The sequence below is a fragment of the Microtus pennsylvanicus genome, chromosome 5, assembly GCF_037038515.1.
Source record: "Microtus pennsylvanicus isolate mMicPen1 chromosome 5, mMicPen1.hap1, whole genome shotgun sequence".
NCBI lineage: Eukaryota > Metazoa > Chordata > Mammalia > Rodentia > Cricetidae > Microtus > Microtus pennsylvanicus.
Window position 1 is genome coordinate 84664309 of NC_134583.1, and position 19032 is coordinate 84683340.

At 45.6% G+C, this 19032-nt stretch overlaps 1 protein-coding gene across 1 annotated transcript; it reads right to left on the reverse strand.

Moving 5' to 3' along the window:
• Positions 1-729: 729 nt before the first annotated feature.
• Positions 730-18872, reverse strand: LOC142851043 (tumor necrosis factor receptor superfamily member 23-like). Its single transcript, XM_075974934.1, has 7 exons — positions 18784-18872; positions 14843-14954; positions 12739-12867; positions 9944-10055; positions 9184-9257; positions 6816-6922; positions 730-1597 (listed from the first exon to the last, which is right to left on the reverse strand). The coding sequence occupies exons 1-6, from the start codon at positions 18832-18834 to the stop codon at positions 6855-6857; spliced, it is 546 nt and encodes a 181-aa protein (XP_075831049.1). The 5' UTR covers positions 18835-18872; the 3' UTR covers positions 730-1597; positions 6816-6854.
• Positions 18873-19032: the final 160 nt, after the last annotated feature.

The window sequence follows — 19032 nt, forward strand, 5'->3', positions numbered from 1 at the left end:
AGGCATCAAGCAACATGGCTGAACACAGATATTAATTATGGATTAATTTAAGTTGTAAGAGCTAGTTAGTAATAAGCCTGAGCTAATACGCCAACCAGTTTATAACTAATATAAGCCTCTGTATGTTTTATGTTTTGAATGGCTGTGGGACTGGGCAGGACAGAAACTTCTGTCTATAGTGGTTTGCACTGCACTTCTTGTTCACTCAGGTAATATTATATCTTTCTGGATTCTTTGATGGAGTTGGAAGATCAAGTAGTTATAGTTGTATTTTTCCTTAGTCATGACAGAAAGTTAATTAGGTAAAAAGCTTTGGACTCACCAAGATAGGATAAATAACAGAATATTTTCTTTAAATCTGCCAATTATGACTGGATATTGTAAATGCAATCTTTACTCGATAATTGTTCTTATTGTACATATTTTACTATGATAGAGTTATTTTTCTTTTTATTTAGACACAAAGGGAGAAATGTTTTATTCATCAACCTAGCAGCCCCTCAAGAAATAGATACCAACCAACTCATGGACAATCTGGATTGGTGGACCACAGAGGAAGCCAGCATCTTGCCCTGCTGCTGCTGTAGATGGCAAGGTCCTGAGACCAACACTATGTAATATAAGGCATTTTCCTTATATTACAGGACACCAAGTGGTTAACAGGACACCAAGTTTCCCAGTCTAGAAAGTAAAGACATGACTGCTCCAAGGTATGGTTGAGAGGAAGTTCTTTATTATAGATACGAGGGACAGTGCAGACAGGCATGGGAAGAGTCCAGAGCAGGGAGGGAAAGTAGACTAATGACCAGTGGACTGAACCAGACCATAACGAGAAGGGGAGCAAGAAAATGGGGGCTAAGATAGCACCAAGAGAGAGAGGATCAAGAAGGCACATGGCCGGGCTGGAGAGATGGCTCAGTGGTTAAGAGAACCAGCTGTTCTTCCAGAAGTCCTGAGTTCAATTCCCAGCAACCACATGGTGGCTCACAATCATTTGTAATGAGATCTGGTGCCCTCTTCTGGCCTGTGGGCAGAACACTATATACATAACAATAAAATAAATAATAATAAAAAAGAAGGCACATGGCCAAAATGGCAGGGTTATGGAGGAATGAGACACTGGAGGAAGGAAAGTTCCTGAGTTGAAGTTTAGGGTAGGGAATGGGGTGAGAAGAGTTGAGAAGTGAGGTACTGAGTGAGCCTGAAGGCCAGCATGCTCTTTGGTATGTTCATAAGCACCATGGTTAGCCATTTGTCCTGAGTTCCTTTTAGATCCAACATCCCAGCTTTTTTGTTAATGATAAGGGGTGATGTAATCTCTCTGTAACTACGTGTTAGTGGAAATTAGGGTGTTGTCGTCGGGGCTCAGGAAGGCTGGAATGCTGGTCAAAGGCCAGGGAAAGGAGTGCAGGCTGGCAAAGATCTGTTTCACTCCTGCCGCCTGGGGCTAGGAAGTAGTCCGCTTTGGAGTAGTCTGGAAGTGCTGGTTCGAGTCAGGTGCTCAGGCTGGTCGGAAGGTCTGTTAGAAGCATCTAGTTTATATCAGTCCAGGGTTAGCCGGTTTTGATTAGGAGCATTTTGCAGTCTTCTTTGGAATCTATTTGGATAGATACAGGCTAGTGTCAGAAGTTAAAGTTAAGGAACTAGGGGAAAATATTTACCTTGGGTGTACACTTGAAACATCCAGGTCTGTGACCCTAGTCACAAGACTAGGGGGAGAAGGAGGGGAGAGAGAGAGAGAGAGAGAGAGAGAGAGAGAGAGAGAGAGAGAGAGAGAGAGAGAGAGAGAGAGAGAGAGAGAGAGAACCCACTCTCCAGAACAGGCAGAAGAAGGTGGGAAGCTTAGCCTGTTGGTTGACAGGAGTATCTGTCTGGAACCTGTTTGACCAATGACAGGCAGAGTCAAGTCAGGACTCCCTGAAGCTGACATGAATTTTTCAAGTTTACAAAAAGAGATAAAAGTTTTACATATATTATCATTACTACTGTTTATAAACTATACTGAAATTTACACTGTGGAAAATTCACAGACCCCTGCCTTTAAATCTTGTAACCATGATTCTAGTAGTCAATGCTTTACCAGCGCTAGATTAATAGTTTATCAGAACTTCACTTAGTAATGTTAAATAGCTGAAATTTTGAAGTCTATTTTTACAACAATAGCTTAGGAAGAAGAAAATAAATCTGAAACATTTCTAATTCCTCACTCACCTTAAATCACCCCCTCGGACCTTTATATCTTGCATTTGTATGTCTTAGATCACTTTCTTAGACCCTCATAACTTACTTGAGCTTTTATATCCTCAGACCTTTACAATTTGCATTTACATACCTTAAATTACATAAACATCAAAGATTTTCTCTTTCCATCCATAATTTACCATGAGACACCAGTGATTAGTGAGAGTAGTCATTGTAAAACAAGTTCCTTTAAATAAAGGAATAGTAAAAATAGTTACATTGAAACCTGTTTCATGAGTTTATTTCTTTTATAGGGAAGTCAGCCAGCAAGGTAAATTCTCTGTAAGTTTGTTTTTTTATATATGAAATAGACTGACCAGGCAATTGCAGCTTTGTGGGAGGAGCTGGGTGCTTGCTGCTGTCAAACTGATAAAGCTAAAATTAGCCATCAACATCATCAGAGGGCTGAGAAGGATACATTAGAGCATGAAGTATAACCCAAAAGGCTTCTGTAGCAGTTAAAATGACAGAGACTCACCCACTAGCTGGAGAGTTACCCTAGGTTCCCCTGTGGCACACAGGACAGCATTAATTCTTCAACTGCTACACCTAGAATGTCTGAGAGATTTTCCAGTGGAGGAGGAACTTGGGAAAACTGATGTATCTTGGGGAGACACAGAAGAGCTGCTAATCTAACAGTGGCCACAGTTTGGGCAGGGCCCTGATGGTGTGAGAGGCATGGGCCAGTTCTTTGCCCAGGGGTTAGTGTCACCACAACCCAAGTGTCGTCATCTGTGCCCCATCTTCTTCTTTGGAGACCTTAGGGTCAATACTAATAGCTGGCATTTCTGTCTATCACAGGGAGCTTTTTTGTTAAGCTCTTTAAATGCCACATTCAGCAGACTCTGAGGAGTTTGAGGACCATCTATTAAGTATACCTGTCTTTAACCAAACTTTGTTTTTAGTTACTTGCTTTAGGCTTAGCCTGAAAAACATACACAGGAGGCTAAATAAAGCTTGTCCCTATGAATTAATTACACATGTACTTATGAGCATAGTTCTGAGCACATTAAGTAATTTGATCGCTGGTGACTGAGCATTAGTTTACATGCCTTAATAATTTTTAACAATTTATAAATTAGTATCTTATACAAGACTAGGATCTTACAATTTTATCCCTGTTAAGTCAGGGCCTTAAAAATTTGAATTGAAGATCCTTTAGCATCCAAATAAAAGTTGAAGCCATAAATACAGTCACAAAGACAAAGAGGCTAGATATATATCTTTTTTTTTTTTTTTTTTTTTTGGTTTTTCGAGACAGGGTTTCTCTGTGGCTTTTGGAGCCTGTCCTGGAACTAGCTCTGTAGACCAGGCTGGTCTCGAACTCACAGAGATCTGCCTGCCTCTGCCTCCCGAGTGCTGGGATTAAAGGCGTGCGCCACCATCGCCCGGCTTAGATATATATCTTCAAGTCAGTTTCTGGTAGCCTGAATAGACCTTAGGAATTTAAAACCTTTTTTTTTTAAATCAAACATATGTTATTCTCTATTTAAAAATTTCTCTAAGACTAGAGTGGAATACAGTCAGAAAATACACAGGTAATTAGACATAACTCTCTAAGTCAGCTTTTGTTAATCTGAATAGACCATTATAATTTAGAAATTTATAAACCTTATTTATCAAATATTCCTTATTCACCAAGCATATGTTGTTATTTAAAGTTTTCAAGGAACCTGGTGTTGAGCAGTTAGCAAAGACATAAGTAGTTAGACATCTTTAAGTCGGTTTCTGTTAACCTGAATATACCTCTATAGACTGAGGAATTTATCATTAGGCAAAATCTATCCTAATCCAAAATAACTTGGAGACCTGCTGTTACCTCCTTAGTCTAAGAAACAGATACGTGGTAAGCAGAGGGCTCAGTGGAACTCAGAAGTTCTTTGATTGTTGCCTTAGTTGGTTTATACCACACGGTTACCTTAATCATTGCATGTACTCTTTAGCTTCAGCAAAGATAGCTGCCAGCCATTATTGCTTCCATTTCTAAGAGGTCATCAGCCAAAGGTGGAGGCAAGCCACACTGCTGATTTCTTTTTTCAAGACAGGGTTTCTCTGTATAGCCCTGGCTATGTAGACCAGGCTGGTCTCGAACTCACAGAGATCTGCTTGCCTCCACCTCCCAAGTGCTGGGATTAAAAGCGTGTGCCACCACTACTCTGCCATAGTTGCTGTTTTCCTAAACAAGAATTGAATTCAAGTTACATGTTCAGATACAGTATACTACAGCAGATCTAGTTTCTGAACGAGAATTAAATCACATATATTATATGTGATTAATGTGTAGCAAATTAAGATTACCTATACATAGATTTTTGAACTATCAGCCTTTTGTTAAGTGAACTTTTTAATACAGATTTTGCAAATTTTTTAACCATACCTAATGAATTTACAAATTCTGAGATAGAATTTACACAATGGTCTTAAGAGATTTTCTTTGAGAGCAGAGAGCAAAGAAACCATACAGAAAAGATTTTCAAAGGTGAAAAGTAGAAAAAGCTTTGAGAAAGAAGAGTCTGGGAAGTGTAGAGTAGAAGAAGCTGAGGTTTAAGAGAGCTGGGGGTTGTTTGTGCCGTGGCAGGCGTGGTTAGCACCTGAGGGAATTTATTTATTTATTTATTTTTCTAAATGTTATTTTATTATTTTTTTTAAATTTATTTATTTATTAAGGATTTCTGCCTCCTCCCTGCCACCGCCTCCCATTTCCCTCCCCCTCCCCCAATCAAGTCCCCCTCCCTCATCTGCTCGAAAAGCAATCAGGGTTCCCTGACCTGTGGGAAGTCCAAGGACCGCCCACCTCTATCCAGGTCTAGTAAGGTGAGCATCCAAACTGCCTAGGCTCCCCCAAAGCCAGTACGAGCAAGGAACTCAGGACCGCGAGGGGTGCACCCACACACTGAGACAATGGGGATGTTCTATCGGGAACTCCCCAAGGCCAGCTGGCCTGGGTCTGAAAAAGCATGGGACAAATCCGGACTAGCTGAACATAGCGGACAATGAGGAATACTGAGAACTCAAGAACAATGGCAGTGGGTTTTTGATCCTACTGCACGTACTGAGGGAATTTAGAAGTCTGGTGTGCCGTCTGGGCCGTTGGCCTGTACTGAGGCCAGGACATTTGCACTAAGACAACGGGGCTTCAGTGAAATTTCTGAGTCCAAGGAGAAAGGGTTGGAGATGAACTCCACCAGAGGGAAGGTTCTAAGAGGGAGCTGAGACACAGAGACAGGGTCCCAAGGAGGAGGAACTCCATGCAAGGAAGATTCCATTATTGGAATAGAGGCCCAGGAGGACGTAAAGAGGAGGCAGAGCAGGCAGTTCTGAAGGGGCGGCCAGGAAAGGGTATAAACAGAAACTCCAGCTGAAGGAGGATTCCAATATCCTAGAGGCTGAGGGGGCATACGGAAGCTGCAGGACTCGCAGGAGGAGCTGAGAGATAGAAGGGACCAGGGCAGAAGAGAGAAGGGTAAGTGTCCTGGTGACAAGAATTTCAATCCAGGGCATCCCCAAGGGGACTGAGAGACCTGTCAGAGAGACATGTCCTAAACCATAGAGGAAAGGCATCCCTTTCCATGTGATGGGGGCCCCTGGAGGGTGAGAGGAAGCTTCCTGGCACACAGGTGTGACTTCTACAGTAATAGCAGACAAAGTAGGCAGCTCCAGGAGACACTTAGCTAGTAGAGGAGGAGAGATGAGCGGGTGGGGCAGTTAGGGAAGAAAACAGCTGAAGAGGCAAACCGGAGAGGCTTTTGGGAAAAGGCAGGGTTTCAACAGAGGAAGAAGGGCAACTCTCTCAGCACTGAGATGTCCATGTGGTGGGTACCCAAGAGGGCACAGCAGGCCCCAGGAGCCAGAGACTGAGAAGAAACCCACTGAGTAGGCAAGGAGAGACAAATAGAGTAAGGGTAAGGAAGAGGCAGCTGAAGAGGTGAACTCTAGAATTGAGGTCAACCATCGGGGGAGGCAGAGGCCAGCAGAAACAAAGGATCCATAGCTACATACCTTAGGGAAATCAAGTCAGCAGCTTGGTTCAGTTAGGAAAAGCCAAGCCCGTTGGAAGGGCTCATATGTGCTCCTCCCGGGTTTCAGGCACAGATGTGCTGACAGTGAGGACATGTCTACTCCAATTACAGTGGTGGTTGGTTTTGTGTAGGCAGGAGGGAGAGTACAGCTAGAGGCATCTGGAAGAGTCCAGAGCAAAGAGAGAAAGCAGAAGACTAAACATGGCCAGCAGACTGAACTGGGCCATGAGAAGAAGGGGCGGGGAGGAGGGAGAAAGAGAGAAGGAGAAGAAAGGACCAAGAAAGAGGGGGCAAGAGAATGCCAACAGAAGGATAACCAAGAAGGCACACGGCTGAATGACAGGGTTCTATAGAAATGAGAAGCTGGGAAGGGAGAGCTCATGAGCTGAGGAAGTTTAGAGTAGGGAGCGGGCTGAGAAGAGCCGCAGGAACTGAGTGGGCCTGGAGGCCAGCATGCTCTTTGGTATGCTCAGAGGCACCATGGTTAGCCATTTGTCCTGAGCTTCTTTTAGACCCAGACACACAGGATTTGCCTTCAGTTAACCCGTCACTTACTCCTAAGAAGAGACTCCACCAGGTTGCTGCTCACAGATGTCACCTGCGCAGGCAATAGCAGAAAACAGCAAGAACAGCCAAGGTTGGAAGAAGCTGATTTCTTTGATCTAAAAGTGAAAAAACAAACAAGAAATTTTTTTCTACAAGAGCAGACTTTTTTTTTTTTTGGAAGTCTATGATAAAGAACAAATGGAGAAGCCAACAGTCTTCTTCCTGGATGGGAGGGGCCTGATGAACAGGTCAAACACAGGGGGAACTGGGTCATCTTTTTGTCAACTTGACGTAAGTTAGGGTGACCCAGGGAGAGGGAATGTTGGTTGAGAAAATGCCTATATCAGATTGCCTATAGTCAAGTCTGTGGGGCACTTTCTTGATTGCTAATCAAAAGAGGAGGCTCACCCTGGGTAGTACCACTCCTGAGCAGTCTAAGAAAGCAAACTGAGCAAGCCACGAGGAGCAAGCCATGAGGAACAAGCCTCAAGGGGCAAGCCATGAGGAACAAGCCACAAGGAGCAAGCCGCAAGGAACAAGCTTCGAGGAACAAGCCATGAGGAGCAAGCCATGAGGAGCAAGCCACGAGGAGCAAGCCACAAGGAATAAGCCACAAGGAGCAAGCCACGAGGAATAAGCCACAAGGAGCAAGCCACGAGGAATAAGCCACAAGGAGCAAGCCTCGAGGAACAAGCCACGAGGAGCAAGCCATAAGGAATAAGACACGAGGAGCAAGCCACGGGGAGCAAGCCTTGAGGAACAAGCCACGAGGAGAAAGCCATGAGGAGCAAGCTGTGAAACATTTCTTCATGGCCTCTGCTTCAGTTCCCGCCCACGTCCTTTCATAGTGAATTGTAAGTTTTAAGCAAATAAAATGAGTCCTTTCCTCACTAAGTTGCTTTAGGTCAGCATTTTATCACAGTGACGCAAAGCAGACTCACAGAGGCGGGAAGGGAGGCCACCATGCTGCTTGTCACTCCCAAGAGCAGAAGGGACTGACCTTGTGTTCCAACAGGAAGGAGACATTCTTATTCCCAAGGGTTTGTTGACTTATTCTACAGTTTGGTAAAACACACATCACACAAAACTTTCAGAACATAGCTGATTAATCCAAGGTGTCTTTACATGACTGTGTGGCTATCTCCACACCAGTCTCTAGAACTTTCTCATCTTCCCTCACTGACCTCTTTCCCCAGTGGACACTAACTGTCCAGCCTTGCCCCCGACTGTGGTTCTCCGTGTCCTCTATTTCATGTCTGTCATCTTGTTGCTCCAGGACTGCCTGGGAGTACAACCACACTTGCCCCGAGAGCCAGGCTTATTTCACTTAGCACACTGTCTCCAAGGCTTATTATACGGCTGTGTCAGAGCATCTGTGCTTTTCAAGAGTGAATGCTATTCCATTCATTACACAGACTGTATTTGTTAGTTCATTTATCTACCCGCAGACCCTGGGTTCCTTCCCACCCTTGGGTTGTTGACACTCACAGGTATACAGTGTTGGAACTATAGGCCAGGGCCAGTGTATCCCAGTTGGATTTTACTGTTGTTGTTGTTGTTGTTGTTTTTTTTTTGAGTCCTGGGGGTCGAATTTAGGGCTTCATGCATGCTAGGAAAATGCTTTACCACTGAGCTTCAGTCAAGTTCTAATTTTTGCATATATTGTTAAATTGGGTTCAACTTCATTCTTCCGCACATGTATTGGTCAGCATTATTTGTGGAAGAGGCTGCCTTTTCCCTACTGGATGTTTGGCTCAAGGGTCTAATGACTGTAAAGAGTTATTAACAATTCCACTAACACATGAATGAAGACAATGTGAGTTGTACATGATGATTCAGGCATGGAAAGGAATGAGGCCCTGACAGCTTCAACCTAGATCAGCCTTAAAACATGCTGCTCAGGTGGCTGGAGAGATGGTTCAGTCGTTAAGAGCATTGGCTGCTCTTGCAGAGGACCCAGGATCAGTTCCCAGCACGCATATGGTGGTTCTCAACCATCTGTAACTCCAGTTCCAGGGAATCTGTCACCTCTTGTACACATAAGGAGCACAGACATACTTGGAGCAAAACCACCCATATACATAAAATATTTTACAAGAAAACATGATGGTCAGGGACCCAGGCACAGAAGCTATACATGGTGATGCTACCTCTTTGAGCAGTCTAGACTGGCTAGGCCACCAAGGCAGATTGGCCTGGGAGATTCAGGGTCTGCCCGAGACAGAGATTCCTTTTAGGGGACGTGTGTTTCGCAATAGATGGAGGGCTGGTACTCATTGTTATTTTGATGTCTGCTTTGAAACAGTTAATGCTGTGCTGTGTGAATTGTTATTCACTAAGAAAATAGTCATGGTGATTAAGTGTAAATCTGTCTTACTTGTCTCAGCCGAACTGCACACTGTGTTTGCTATGGAGTTGCATTCCTGGCGCACAGGAACTCCCTGGGGACACCTGCAAAAAGACACCCTCAGTTCTTCCTGCCAACCAGCAGCAAAGAATGCCCAGAAAGGCTTCATGCCTGCTCCAAACCACATAGGCATCATCATGGTCCAAGATCTGAAACAGGGCTCTGACCACACAGCTGTGACCAGCCCTACTGCATCTTAGACACTATTGTGTGATTTTCACTAAATATGACACAAAATTTACTACATTTCCCTCTTCTATTGATTTCCATAGTCTCTTTGGTGGTCTTGGAGGGAGAAAAAGGACAGGCCTGCCCTGTTGTCATCAGGGACTGATTTCAGATTCCCCAGTGCGACAACACTCCCCAGCCTGCTGCTTGTGCTGGCTCCCCCTAGTGGTTTGAAGACGCAACAACTCCATCTGATCCCACACAGTTTAACCCAGACCTATATCTTCCTGGGAATGAATGAGGCTTTCCCCACCCCTCCCAAATCCTGATACACTTAAGAACCCTGCTCATAGATATCATTCAGGAAAACTGAGTCCCTTGGCAGGTGATATCTACTTTCTGTCAAGGGACATTAGCCTTGGATATGTCTAGCAATCCCCTCAGGCCACAGAGTTCCCACTTCCCCTGACAAGGAATGACACAGACTGCCCCTTTTCTGGACACTAGAGGTCACTCAAACAATGTATAAAGCCACCACCAACCGACGCCACAGTGTTCTTACTTGCTACATGGAAGGCAGAATTCGGGGGATTGAGGGTCAGCATAAAAATGACCAATTCGACACTGGCATTTCCGGTCACTGGTGGCAGAGCAATCGGCCACCATTTCCTCGTCTGCAATCCAAGGAAGAGTAGGGTCTGGTCAAGGTGAGCATCCTCAAATATGCACATAGACCCCACCATCACCTGAGAGGAACAGTGTGTCCCAGCACGAGCCTTACCAGCCACCACAGATGTACTGAACACTAAAACACACTGCTATGAACATCTTCACCCTCAGACCTCCAGGGTGGCTACCAGCTGAGGCAGATGATGGCCTGGGAGATTCATTGTTCAGAATCCCATACAATAACATCAAACTAGCCTGAGGTGAGGCCTCCATCGCAGATGGTCCATGCTGCCCCATGAGGCTCTCCCTCCCCGAGGCCACCATCTCCATCTGACATCTCTGGCATTGCCTTATTTAGTTACCTCATTTTTTGCTGAAGAGCTCCTAGTGACCCTGTATCAAGACCCCTGGCGGGTCCTTGGGCTCTGGATGTGCACCTCTTAATTGAGACTGACTCGATGACTTAGGAAAGAGGGTGACTTTCCCACTGGGGTGTTCCATCTAAACCTATGTCTACAGCTGAGTGCACCACACGCATCCGACCTGTAAGTATCACCTCTCACGGTGCTCTGAAGCTAGGCTGTGTTCATTCTCAGAGTACAGCAGCGGGTGCAGGCAGGGGGGGGGGACTCTCAGCCCTGCTCTCTGGAGGTGTCTTACAGCATCAGGGGATCTGTGACTGTGGAATGTGGTTCTGTCTGACTGTCTGTTTGTTTGAGATAATATTTCTCTATGTAATCCTGGCTGGCCTAGAGCTCACAACCTAGGTCAGGCTGGCCACACACCAAAGTGATCTATCTATCTATCTATCTATCTATCTATCTATCTATCTATGCATCTATCATCTATCTATGCATCCTATCATCTATCTATCCATCTATTTATCATCTATCTATCTATCCATCCATCCATCTATCCATCTATCTATCATCTATCTATGTATCTATCCATCTATTTATCATCTATCTATCCATCCATTCATCTATATATCTATCTATCCATCTATCTATCTATGCATCTATCCATCTATCTATTATCTATCTGTCTGTCTGTCTGTCTGTCTGTCTGTCTGTCTATCTATCTGTCTATCTATCTATCTCTGCCTCCTGAGTCAGGGAGCAGAGATGTGTGCCGCCATACTCCGCCTGCTTCCATCTTTATGCTTTGGAGATGCCTATGACAGTGCTGAGGCATGAGATATTGTGGGATTTGTCATTTAGTTTAACATGATTCAGTATCACAGGAGTGTGTATACATACACACCTGCATGTACACACAAAACAGAATTTTTTTCCATAATGCCAGGAACAAACCCAGGTCTTTTGCAGGCAAGCACTCACTCACTGAGCTGCATCCACTGCCCCAGCAATTACTTCAAGTTTGTTTGTTTCACCGTGTAGCTCTGGCTGTCTTTAAACTCACTATACAGGCCAAGCTTGCCTTGAGCTCACAGTGATCTGCCTCCAACATGCTTGGATTAAAAGTATATACCACTGTTGTGGAATATTATTTTAAGATGGGTTGTATTTGTTTATGCTAGAAATACTTGTTTTAATGATGCAAAGACGTATTGCATTCCTTTGTGCTGCATTTGTTTAACTCTGTGAAGCTGTATTATTGTGCATGCCTAAAACATCTGATGGTCTAATAAAGAGCTGAATGCCAGTAGCAAGGCAGGAGAAAAGACAGGCAGGGATGGTAGATAGAAAGAAAAAATAGAAGGAGAACCCTGGGAGGAGGAAGAAGTAGCAAGAGAGATCCAGGAGCAAGAAAAGAAGGGGTCGGCCACCCAGCCAGTCACGAAGTGCAAGTAAGATATACAGAAGTAAGTAAAGGAAAAAGCCTAGAGGCAAAAATTGATGGGATAATTTAAGAGAAGCTGGCTAGAAACAAGCCAAGCCAAGGCTGGGCATTTATAAGAAAGAATAAGACAACATGTATGGTTTTTTGGGAGCTGGGTGGCAGTCCAAAAAGCCAAAAGGGTAAAAAAATTAAAACAAGCAGCAACATGGCACCATGCCCGGCCTGCTTAAAGTTTTTGGAAAACTAATTTTGTTACATACATTTCCATAGCCTCTTGGTTGACTCCTGCAGGCGTGTGCCTCTTCTCTGAGCTGCCTCCCAGACTCACATGCCCGCTGCTCTGCTCTTTAAGCTCTTCTATGTGTTTGGGAACTTGCACACATGGTTGCTTCTCCTTGGGGGGGGGGGCTTTTCTCATTACCTGCATGTTTTTTTTACTAGGTTCTGCATTCAATTGACAATTAGGAGAAAAATACCTAAACCATGGCAGAAGGCTATCTTTGTGGTTGTGATTTTTCTGACATTCTTACTGAGTCCCTTTCATTCATAAGGGCTAAGTTTTGCTTGGGTTTGGTTTTGAGACAGGGTCTCACTGTGTAGCAGTTGCTGCCCTGGCATTCACTATGTAAACAGGCTGGCCTTGAACTCAGAGATCAGCTGCTTCTGCCTCTTGTGTGCTGGGATTAAATGTTGTGCAACCATGCCCACAAAAAGAAAACAAAATTTAAAAGAAACAAATTTTAGTGGGACTCCACAGCAGCATCCTGGCATCCATCGGTCATGGCTACTCCGTCCCAGTGCTGGACAAATGTGTTTCTGACTCTATTGCCAGTTCTCACAGTGACTGTCATTCCTAGTCCAGTCTCTGCTCAGTCACATACTTACTTTTATCACAGTTGGAGCAAGGTCTACAAGAGTCGAGGCCATTACCAGCTTCTGTGAACATCCCTGAGTCACACCTCTTACATTTTCCTCGGGTGTGAGGGACCGTGCAGGGCTGCTGGGCAAACTCACCTGTGGATAAGGGCAGACAGGGGTCAGTCTTGCTCTAGGCACACAGGGCTAAGGCCTATGTTGCGCCAGGTGGCCTTAAGTCTTTAACACAAATTCTAAATAATCTCTGGGCTGTCACAAACTGCTTGAGGATCTGTAATGGCTGGTGGCTTCCTGAGCTGCACCCATTCCTATGGATACCTGACCTCAGGGTCTAGGAACCGAGAGAACCAGTGGTGAGTAGAATGGGCTCCTTGGGCTCCCTGCAGGGCTCAGCTTCTAAGCCACAAGTAACTGACTCCTGCCCTTCAAGTCCCATGTCCTCCCCTTTGAGTGGGCAGTCCCAGGTTTCTGAGAAGCAACTGAGGCCTGGGTGAAGTCAGGTCACTTCCATTAACTGCCTCATAAACATGTCACTTAGCAAGAACTTTCTTTCTCTGGCCTCTTTTTGTTGGTGGTGGTGCTAAGTCAGAGTTTCATGGTACAGCTCAGGTTGGCCAGAAATTCATAGCAATCCTCCTGCCTTAGCCTCCCGAGTACTGGGATTATAGGCATGAGCTACCATGCTTACCTTTTTTTCTTTCTTACTACTTTTTTTTTTTTTTGAGATAAAGTCTCATTCTCATTCAATAATCCCAGCTGACCTGGAACTCACGTCAGGCCCATTGCCTCAGTTTCTCAGTGCCAGCATTATAGCTGTGAACCACCACACTCAACTTCTTATGCCTTTCCTAAAGGCATAAGGACAGTTCTTAGTCCTAGCAGGCTGTCCTGGGGCCGTTTTGTACCTCTGGGTTCAGGCTCTCTGATGCCAATTCAGAAATGTGCAGATGGCCCTGGGGTTTCCTTTCCTGAGAATTACAAAGGAAAGTATAAACTACTAATGTGGGGGAAATGATCAAATCCAGCAAGCATGGTCTCTCATGTGTTCCCCAAAGGACAGCTGCAGACATGACCAGGCGACAGCCTGGTGGACAACCCACTGAGTCTTGGCATTTGGTTCTTTTTTTAAAAAAAAAATATTTATTTATTATGTATACAATATTCTGTTTGCATATATTCTTGCAGGCTAGAAGAGGACACCAGACCTCATTACAGATGGTTGTGTGCCACCATGTGGTTGCTGGGAATCGAACTCGGGTCCTTTGGAAGAACATGCAATGCTCTTAACCGCTGAGCCATCTCTCCAGCCCCCAGCATTTGGTTCTTGTATCTATTTGGACATCAATAATTTTTCATTTATGGCAATTGATGGTTGCTGCTGTTTTTAAGATTTTTAGTGTGTGTGTATATGTGTGTGTGTGTGTGTGTGTGTGTGTGAGAGAGAGAGAAAGAGAGAGAGAGAGAGAGAGAGAGAGAGAGAGAGAGAGAGAGAGAGACCGTACAAGTATGTGCAGGTACCCATAGAGAGCAAAGAGGAAATACCTGATGTAGGTACTGGGAACCAAACTTGGGTTCCTGTTAGAGTAACAGCTCTCACAGCTGAGTCATCCCTCCGTCCCTGTGTCCTTTTTGAAACAAACCACATTGAAATGGGAAAGTGAGAGATCAGAGAGAAGAATATTAAAAATCAAGCCCTAAATTTTGGGCCTCCTTGAGTCATGAAGACCTTATGAACTACAGGTTGGTGAGCTGTCCTGCCAAGATCCCACTGAGTGAGGGCAGGGGGTCTCCTGGCACCTGTCGCAAGTACAGGTAGGTGCTATTAACCCTCCCAGCTCCCTTTTCTGAACTTTCCTCTCAGCTGGGTAGGTGGGTGACCTTCCACTAGTGAGGCCTTGGTAGAAGTACTGGCACCAACTCTCTTGAACACTCAAAGAGGTTCCTTCGGGGGTCTGTGCACCTGGGTTGGGAGGCACTTCCTAGAGTTTGAGGGAGTAGGTAGTGGCTGAGTTGAGCTTCCTGTCCATACCTTCCTCATTCTATACAGCCTCTGGTGTGCTTCAAAGGCCATGCATGTCTATGCTCCGGCACTGGGTCCCATTGCAGAACTCACCTGGACTACAGAGTTTGCAGCAGAGGCCCCCAGACAAGTACTCATCACTGCCGCAGTCAAAGTGGTTCTCATTCTGTCTTGAGAGAGGTTCTGAACAAACACTTCCCGGTAGCTGGAAAAAGATAAGGGACAGCTTACATTTATTGGTAACTGCAGAGGATGGTCAGATTATGGTGGAAAAGGACATACCAAAAAAGGAGCCCCCTTGTGGAAAGCATACGGGGCAGGGACTATGGGAAGCTGTGCTGTAGAACGCTGGAGCCTGCAGTTGTCTGGGGAAGGCTGCACAACAGATCACTGCAAAGTTGGGTGGCTCTCTGCTGCTTGCACAGAAGTATTCCCCAGTTCTCTTCCAGCAGCCAGGAGGGCATGTTCTAGAGCAACTTGGGACCTACAAGGACCCTGTCATCCAAATATCAGGTTCTTGTGGCTGCTTCCTGTGTTGGAGCTGCAGATGGAGGCGCCAGTGGGAACAACTTGCAAAGAGTTAAAGGAGTCAGGGCTCTGCTTGGCTTTTGTTTGTTGTTTTTTTTTTCTCCCCTATGTGTCCCTGGCTATCCTGGTTCTTACTATGTAGACCAGGCTGGCCTCAAACTCACAGAGATCCACCTGCCTCTGCCTCCGGAGCGCTGGGGTTGAACGCATGCACCACTACTGCCTCACTTTTTTTTTTTAATTCACCTTCACATATTATTTCTCTGAGTACCCAAATGTTTTAAATGTTTTTCTTGGGCTGGAGAGAGATGGCAGTCAAGAGTATATGCTGGCTGGGCATGGTGCATACACCTTTAATCTCAGCACTCTGGCCCGCAGGCTAGTCTCTGTGAGTTCCAGAACAGTCAGGGCTCTATGTAGAGAGACCTTGTCTTAAAAAAAAAAGGCTTGGTGGTGGTATTAATCCCAGAACTTGGGAGGCAGAGGCAGATGGATCTCTGTGAGTTTGAGGCTAGCCTGATCTACAAGAGCTGGTTCCAGGACAGGTTCCAAAGCTAAGAAACCCTGCCTCGAAAAACAAAGCAAAAGGCTTGATATGGTGGTCATTGGTAGGGGATTGTTGGAAGGACACTATCTGTGGAGACATGCTATCACACAGGCAAGTCCAGAGCCTATAAATCAGTAGGTGACACACACTGGAAAAGCTTTTCACCCTTGTCACGGCTCACTTTTCTCCTCTGTAAAATGAAGATGGTAACATCCTTACTACTTAGGGTGGTGAGATTAAATAATCCACGTAAAACAGTTGGTATGTCCCCAGCATGTTCTCTCTCCTCCCCACTTCCTGCTCTAAGTGACCTGCCTTGCTCTACAGCCTAAACGTAAGGGACCCAAAGTAAGAATGCAGATCACTTGAGCTCTGTGCCGAAGAAGTCAGCAAGCGAGGCCCTCCGCTTCATGTTTGCATTCACATGGCACACTCCTGAAAATTCCCCACAGCAGCAGCCCTTAGGACCCATCTGCACATTCGTGGGAGCTGTCCTCTCTCACATCCCCACTGCTCTCTGCTCCCATCTCATGGCTAGCATCCTCCCCACAGTCTTATCTTCCTCTGGTTCTGAGCTCCCGCCTTCAGCAAGGTTTCCTCAATAAGTGAGATAATTCCTTGCCCGCAAGATTTCCTGGTTCAGAGATTAGGATCATGTAACATAAATTCACCCCCCCCCCTTAGACACACACCCTGCCATAGTCTTGGCCCATTTATTCAGTCAGGAATTCTGTCATTAAGTCAGGCAGAAGTTTTCTCGGTGTCACCCTCACCATCTGTTGAATGTGACAACTTGTCATCAATGTCCTGAAGGCAATGCTTACTATTTTCCCCTTGCCTTGCAAGGACTGAATGCTTGCCTGCTTCACCTGTGCTTTCTTTTAGGAAGGACAATGACTACAGGTCAGACTGTGGATTTGCTAAAATATCTTTATTTTTGGCAGAGCAATGGTGGTGCACGCCTTTAATTCCAGCACTCTGGATACAGAGGCTAGCAGATCTCTATGAGTTCAGGCCAGCCTGGTCTACAGAGAGAGTTCCAGGACATTCAGGGATACCCTGGGAAACCTGGTCTTGAAAAATAATAAAAAATAAATCTTTATTTTCAATAAATATTCTTTGAGGATAGTTTGTTTTTTGTATTCTTTAAAGAGATGTTATCTTCAATATTTTATTTATTTATTTATTTATTTATTTATTACAAGACAGGGTCTCACTACACGGCTCTGGCTATTCTAGAACTCCCTATATAGACTAGGCTGGCCTCAAACTTACAGAAATCTGCCTGTCTCTGTCTCCCCAGTGTTGGGCTAAAGGTATGTGACACTACACCCAGTTCATCTTCAATCTTTCTTTGAAGTACCTTCTTTTTGTGACAGTATTTGAGTTGATCATCTTTTTCTTTACAACTTCCTTTACAACATTGTCTAGATTGCTTCTGGAGATTTCTGAAATTACAAAATGCAGAGCCAAGACGTCTCCAGAGATGCCTCAGCAGCCCCAACCTGGAGGGCCAGAGAAGTTTGCCAGGTTAAAAGCTACTCTGGATGTAGCTATTCTTAAACTACTGTTAGTTAACTTCGAAGTCAGCTCTGAGTCATCATTATTGCACATCTGCTGGCAGCCTGTGGAGAAAATTCCAGGGACCAGAAAGAGTGGCAGTCCCTGCCAAGTCTGCTTCTGAGAGGAGACGCCACCCGGAAACAGCCAGCGAAGAAGTGCTCTTAACCAATGAAGTACTTCTCCAGCCCCGGGTGATTTTATAAAGCACTGATTGAAGCAAATGGTCTCTGAGCGCTCAAGTCCTATCTTAGAACAACGTAAGGATTATTTTTTGCTGTTGTTGGATCTAAATGTGTCACACAAATGCTATATCCTATCGGGTTTATAAAACATAAATCTTTCCCTGCTTGGCAGGGTTTCTTTGTGCAGCCTTGACTACGGCTGTCCTGGAACTCTGTTGACCAGGCTTATCTTGAACTCATAGAAATATGCCTGTCTTGGCCTCCCGAGTGCTGGGATTAAAGGCATGCACCATCACCACCTTGCTGTTTTAGTTTTGAAGACAGGATATCACTATGTTACCTCAGCTGAGTTGGAATATTCTTACAGAGACCAGGCTGACCTCAAAATTGTGACAGTCCTCCTGCCTCTGTCTCCTGAGTGCTGAGATTACAGGTGTGTGACACCAAAACAGGCTTAAGAGAAGTCTCATGAGAAAGGATTGACATAAAATTAAGTTGACTGTAACCAAAAGGTCATTTACAGGGTTGTCTAGGCTTCTTGTCTGTTTTTCAGAGTCTTACTGTGTGTAGCTCTGGCTGGCCTGGAGCTTGATATGTAGAGCAGGCTACCCACCAAAATTTAACTGCTGTTCACTATTAAAATGACAATGAGCGATCTTGGGACAGAGATCCGAAAGGCCCCTGAAAGGCAGTGGGCAGAGCCATTTTTGTAGTAGAGTAGTTAGCACACCTCCGTACCCAAGGAACAGAGGACTGAGCCACTGAGCGCATGCGCGAGCCTACACCTGCCCCAGAAGAAATTTTTTGTGCGTTTAGATGCTTTCCAATGAGAGGGCGGTGCGGCTTACCCCGCTTGTCCCAGTGCTCAGAGATACCGGTACTTCTCTAGGCTGTGCACTTGGCCATTTTCCTGCTTCAGCCCTGACTCCCCACCCTAACCCGCACCCCTGACAGCTTAAGGGGTAGGTGACGCACCGCTCGCTCCAAGGTGCTGCTAGGCGGTGCCGGGGGTGATCCCGGAGGGCCACACAGCCACGACCTGTCCACCGGCCAGCTGTAGCTTTCCTCTGCAGCCCGGCGCCAGGACGAAGGTCTCAGTTCAGAGCCCCGTGACGGCGACTGGTCCACAGCCAGCTGTAGCTTACCCCTGCAGCCCAGAGACCCGGTGCCAGGACCGGGGTCTCAGTTCTGAGCCCCGTGATGGCGTCACTCACCAGTATCAGCAGAAGCCAGCAAAAGGTGGCCAACAAACGATGAGAAGTCATGACTTTATCAAAGCACTCCTCTGTGCCTCTGTGCGTCTGCGGGCGCCGGTGCCGCTACAACCACGCTTTTCCTCCCTGGGCTGTACAGCGCCGCCCCCTCTCGACCCCGCCTCCCCTGCTGGAACCGCCTCTCTTCCCTAAGGCTGGGAAGTGGAGCCTAAGTGGAAGAGCCACCAGGCCTCACCTAGGCGGGACAGT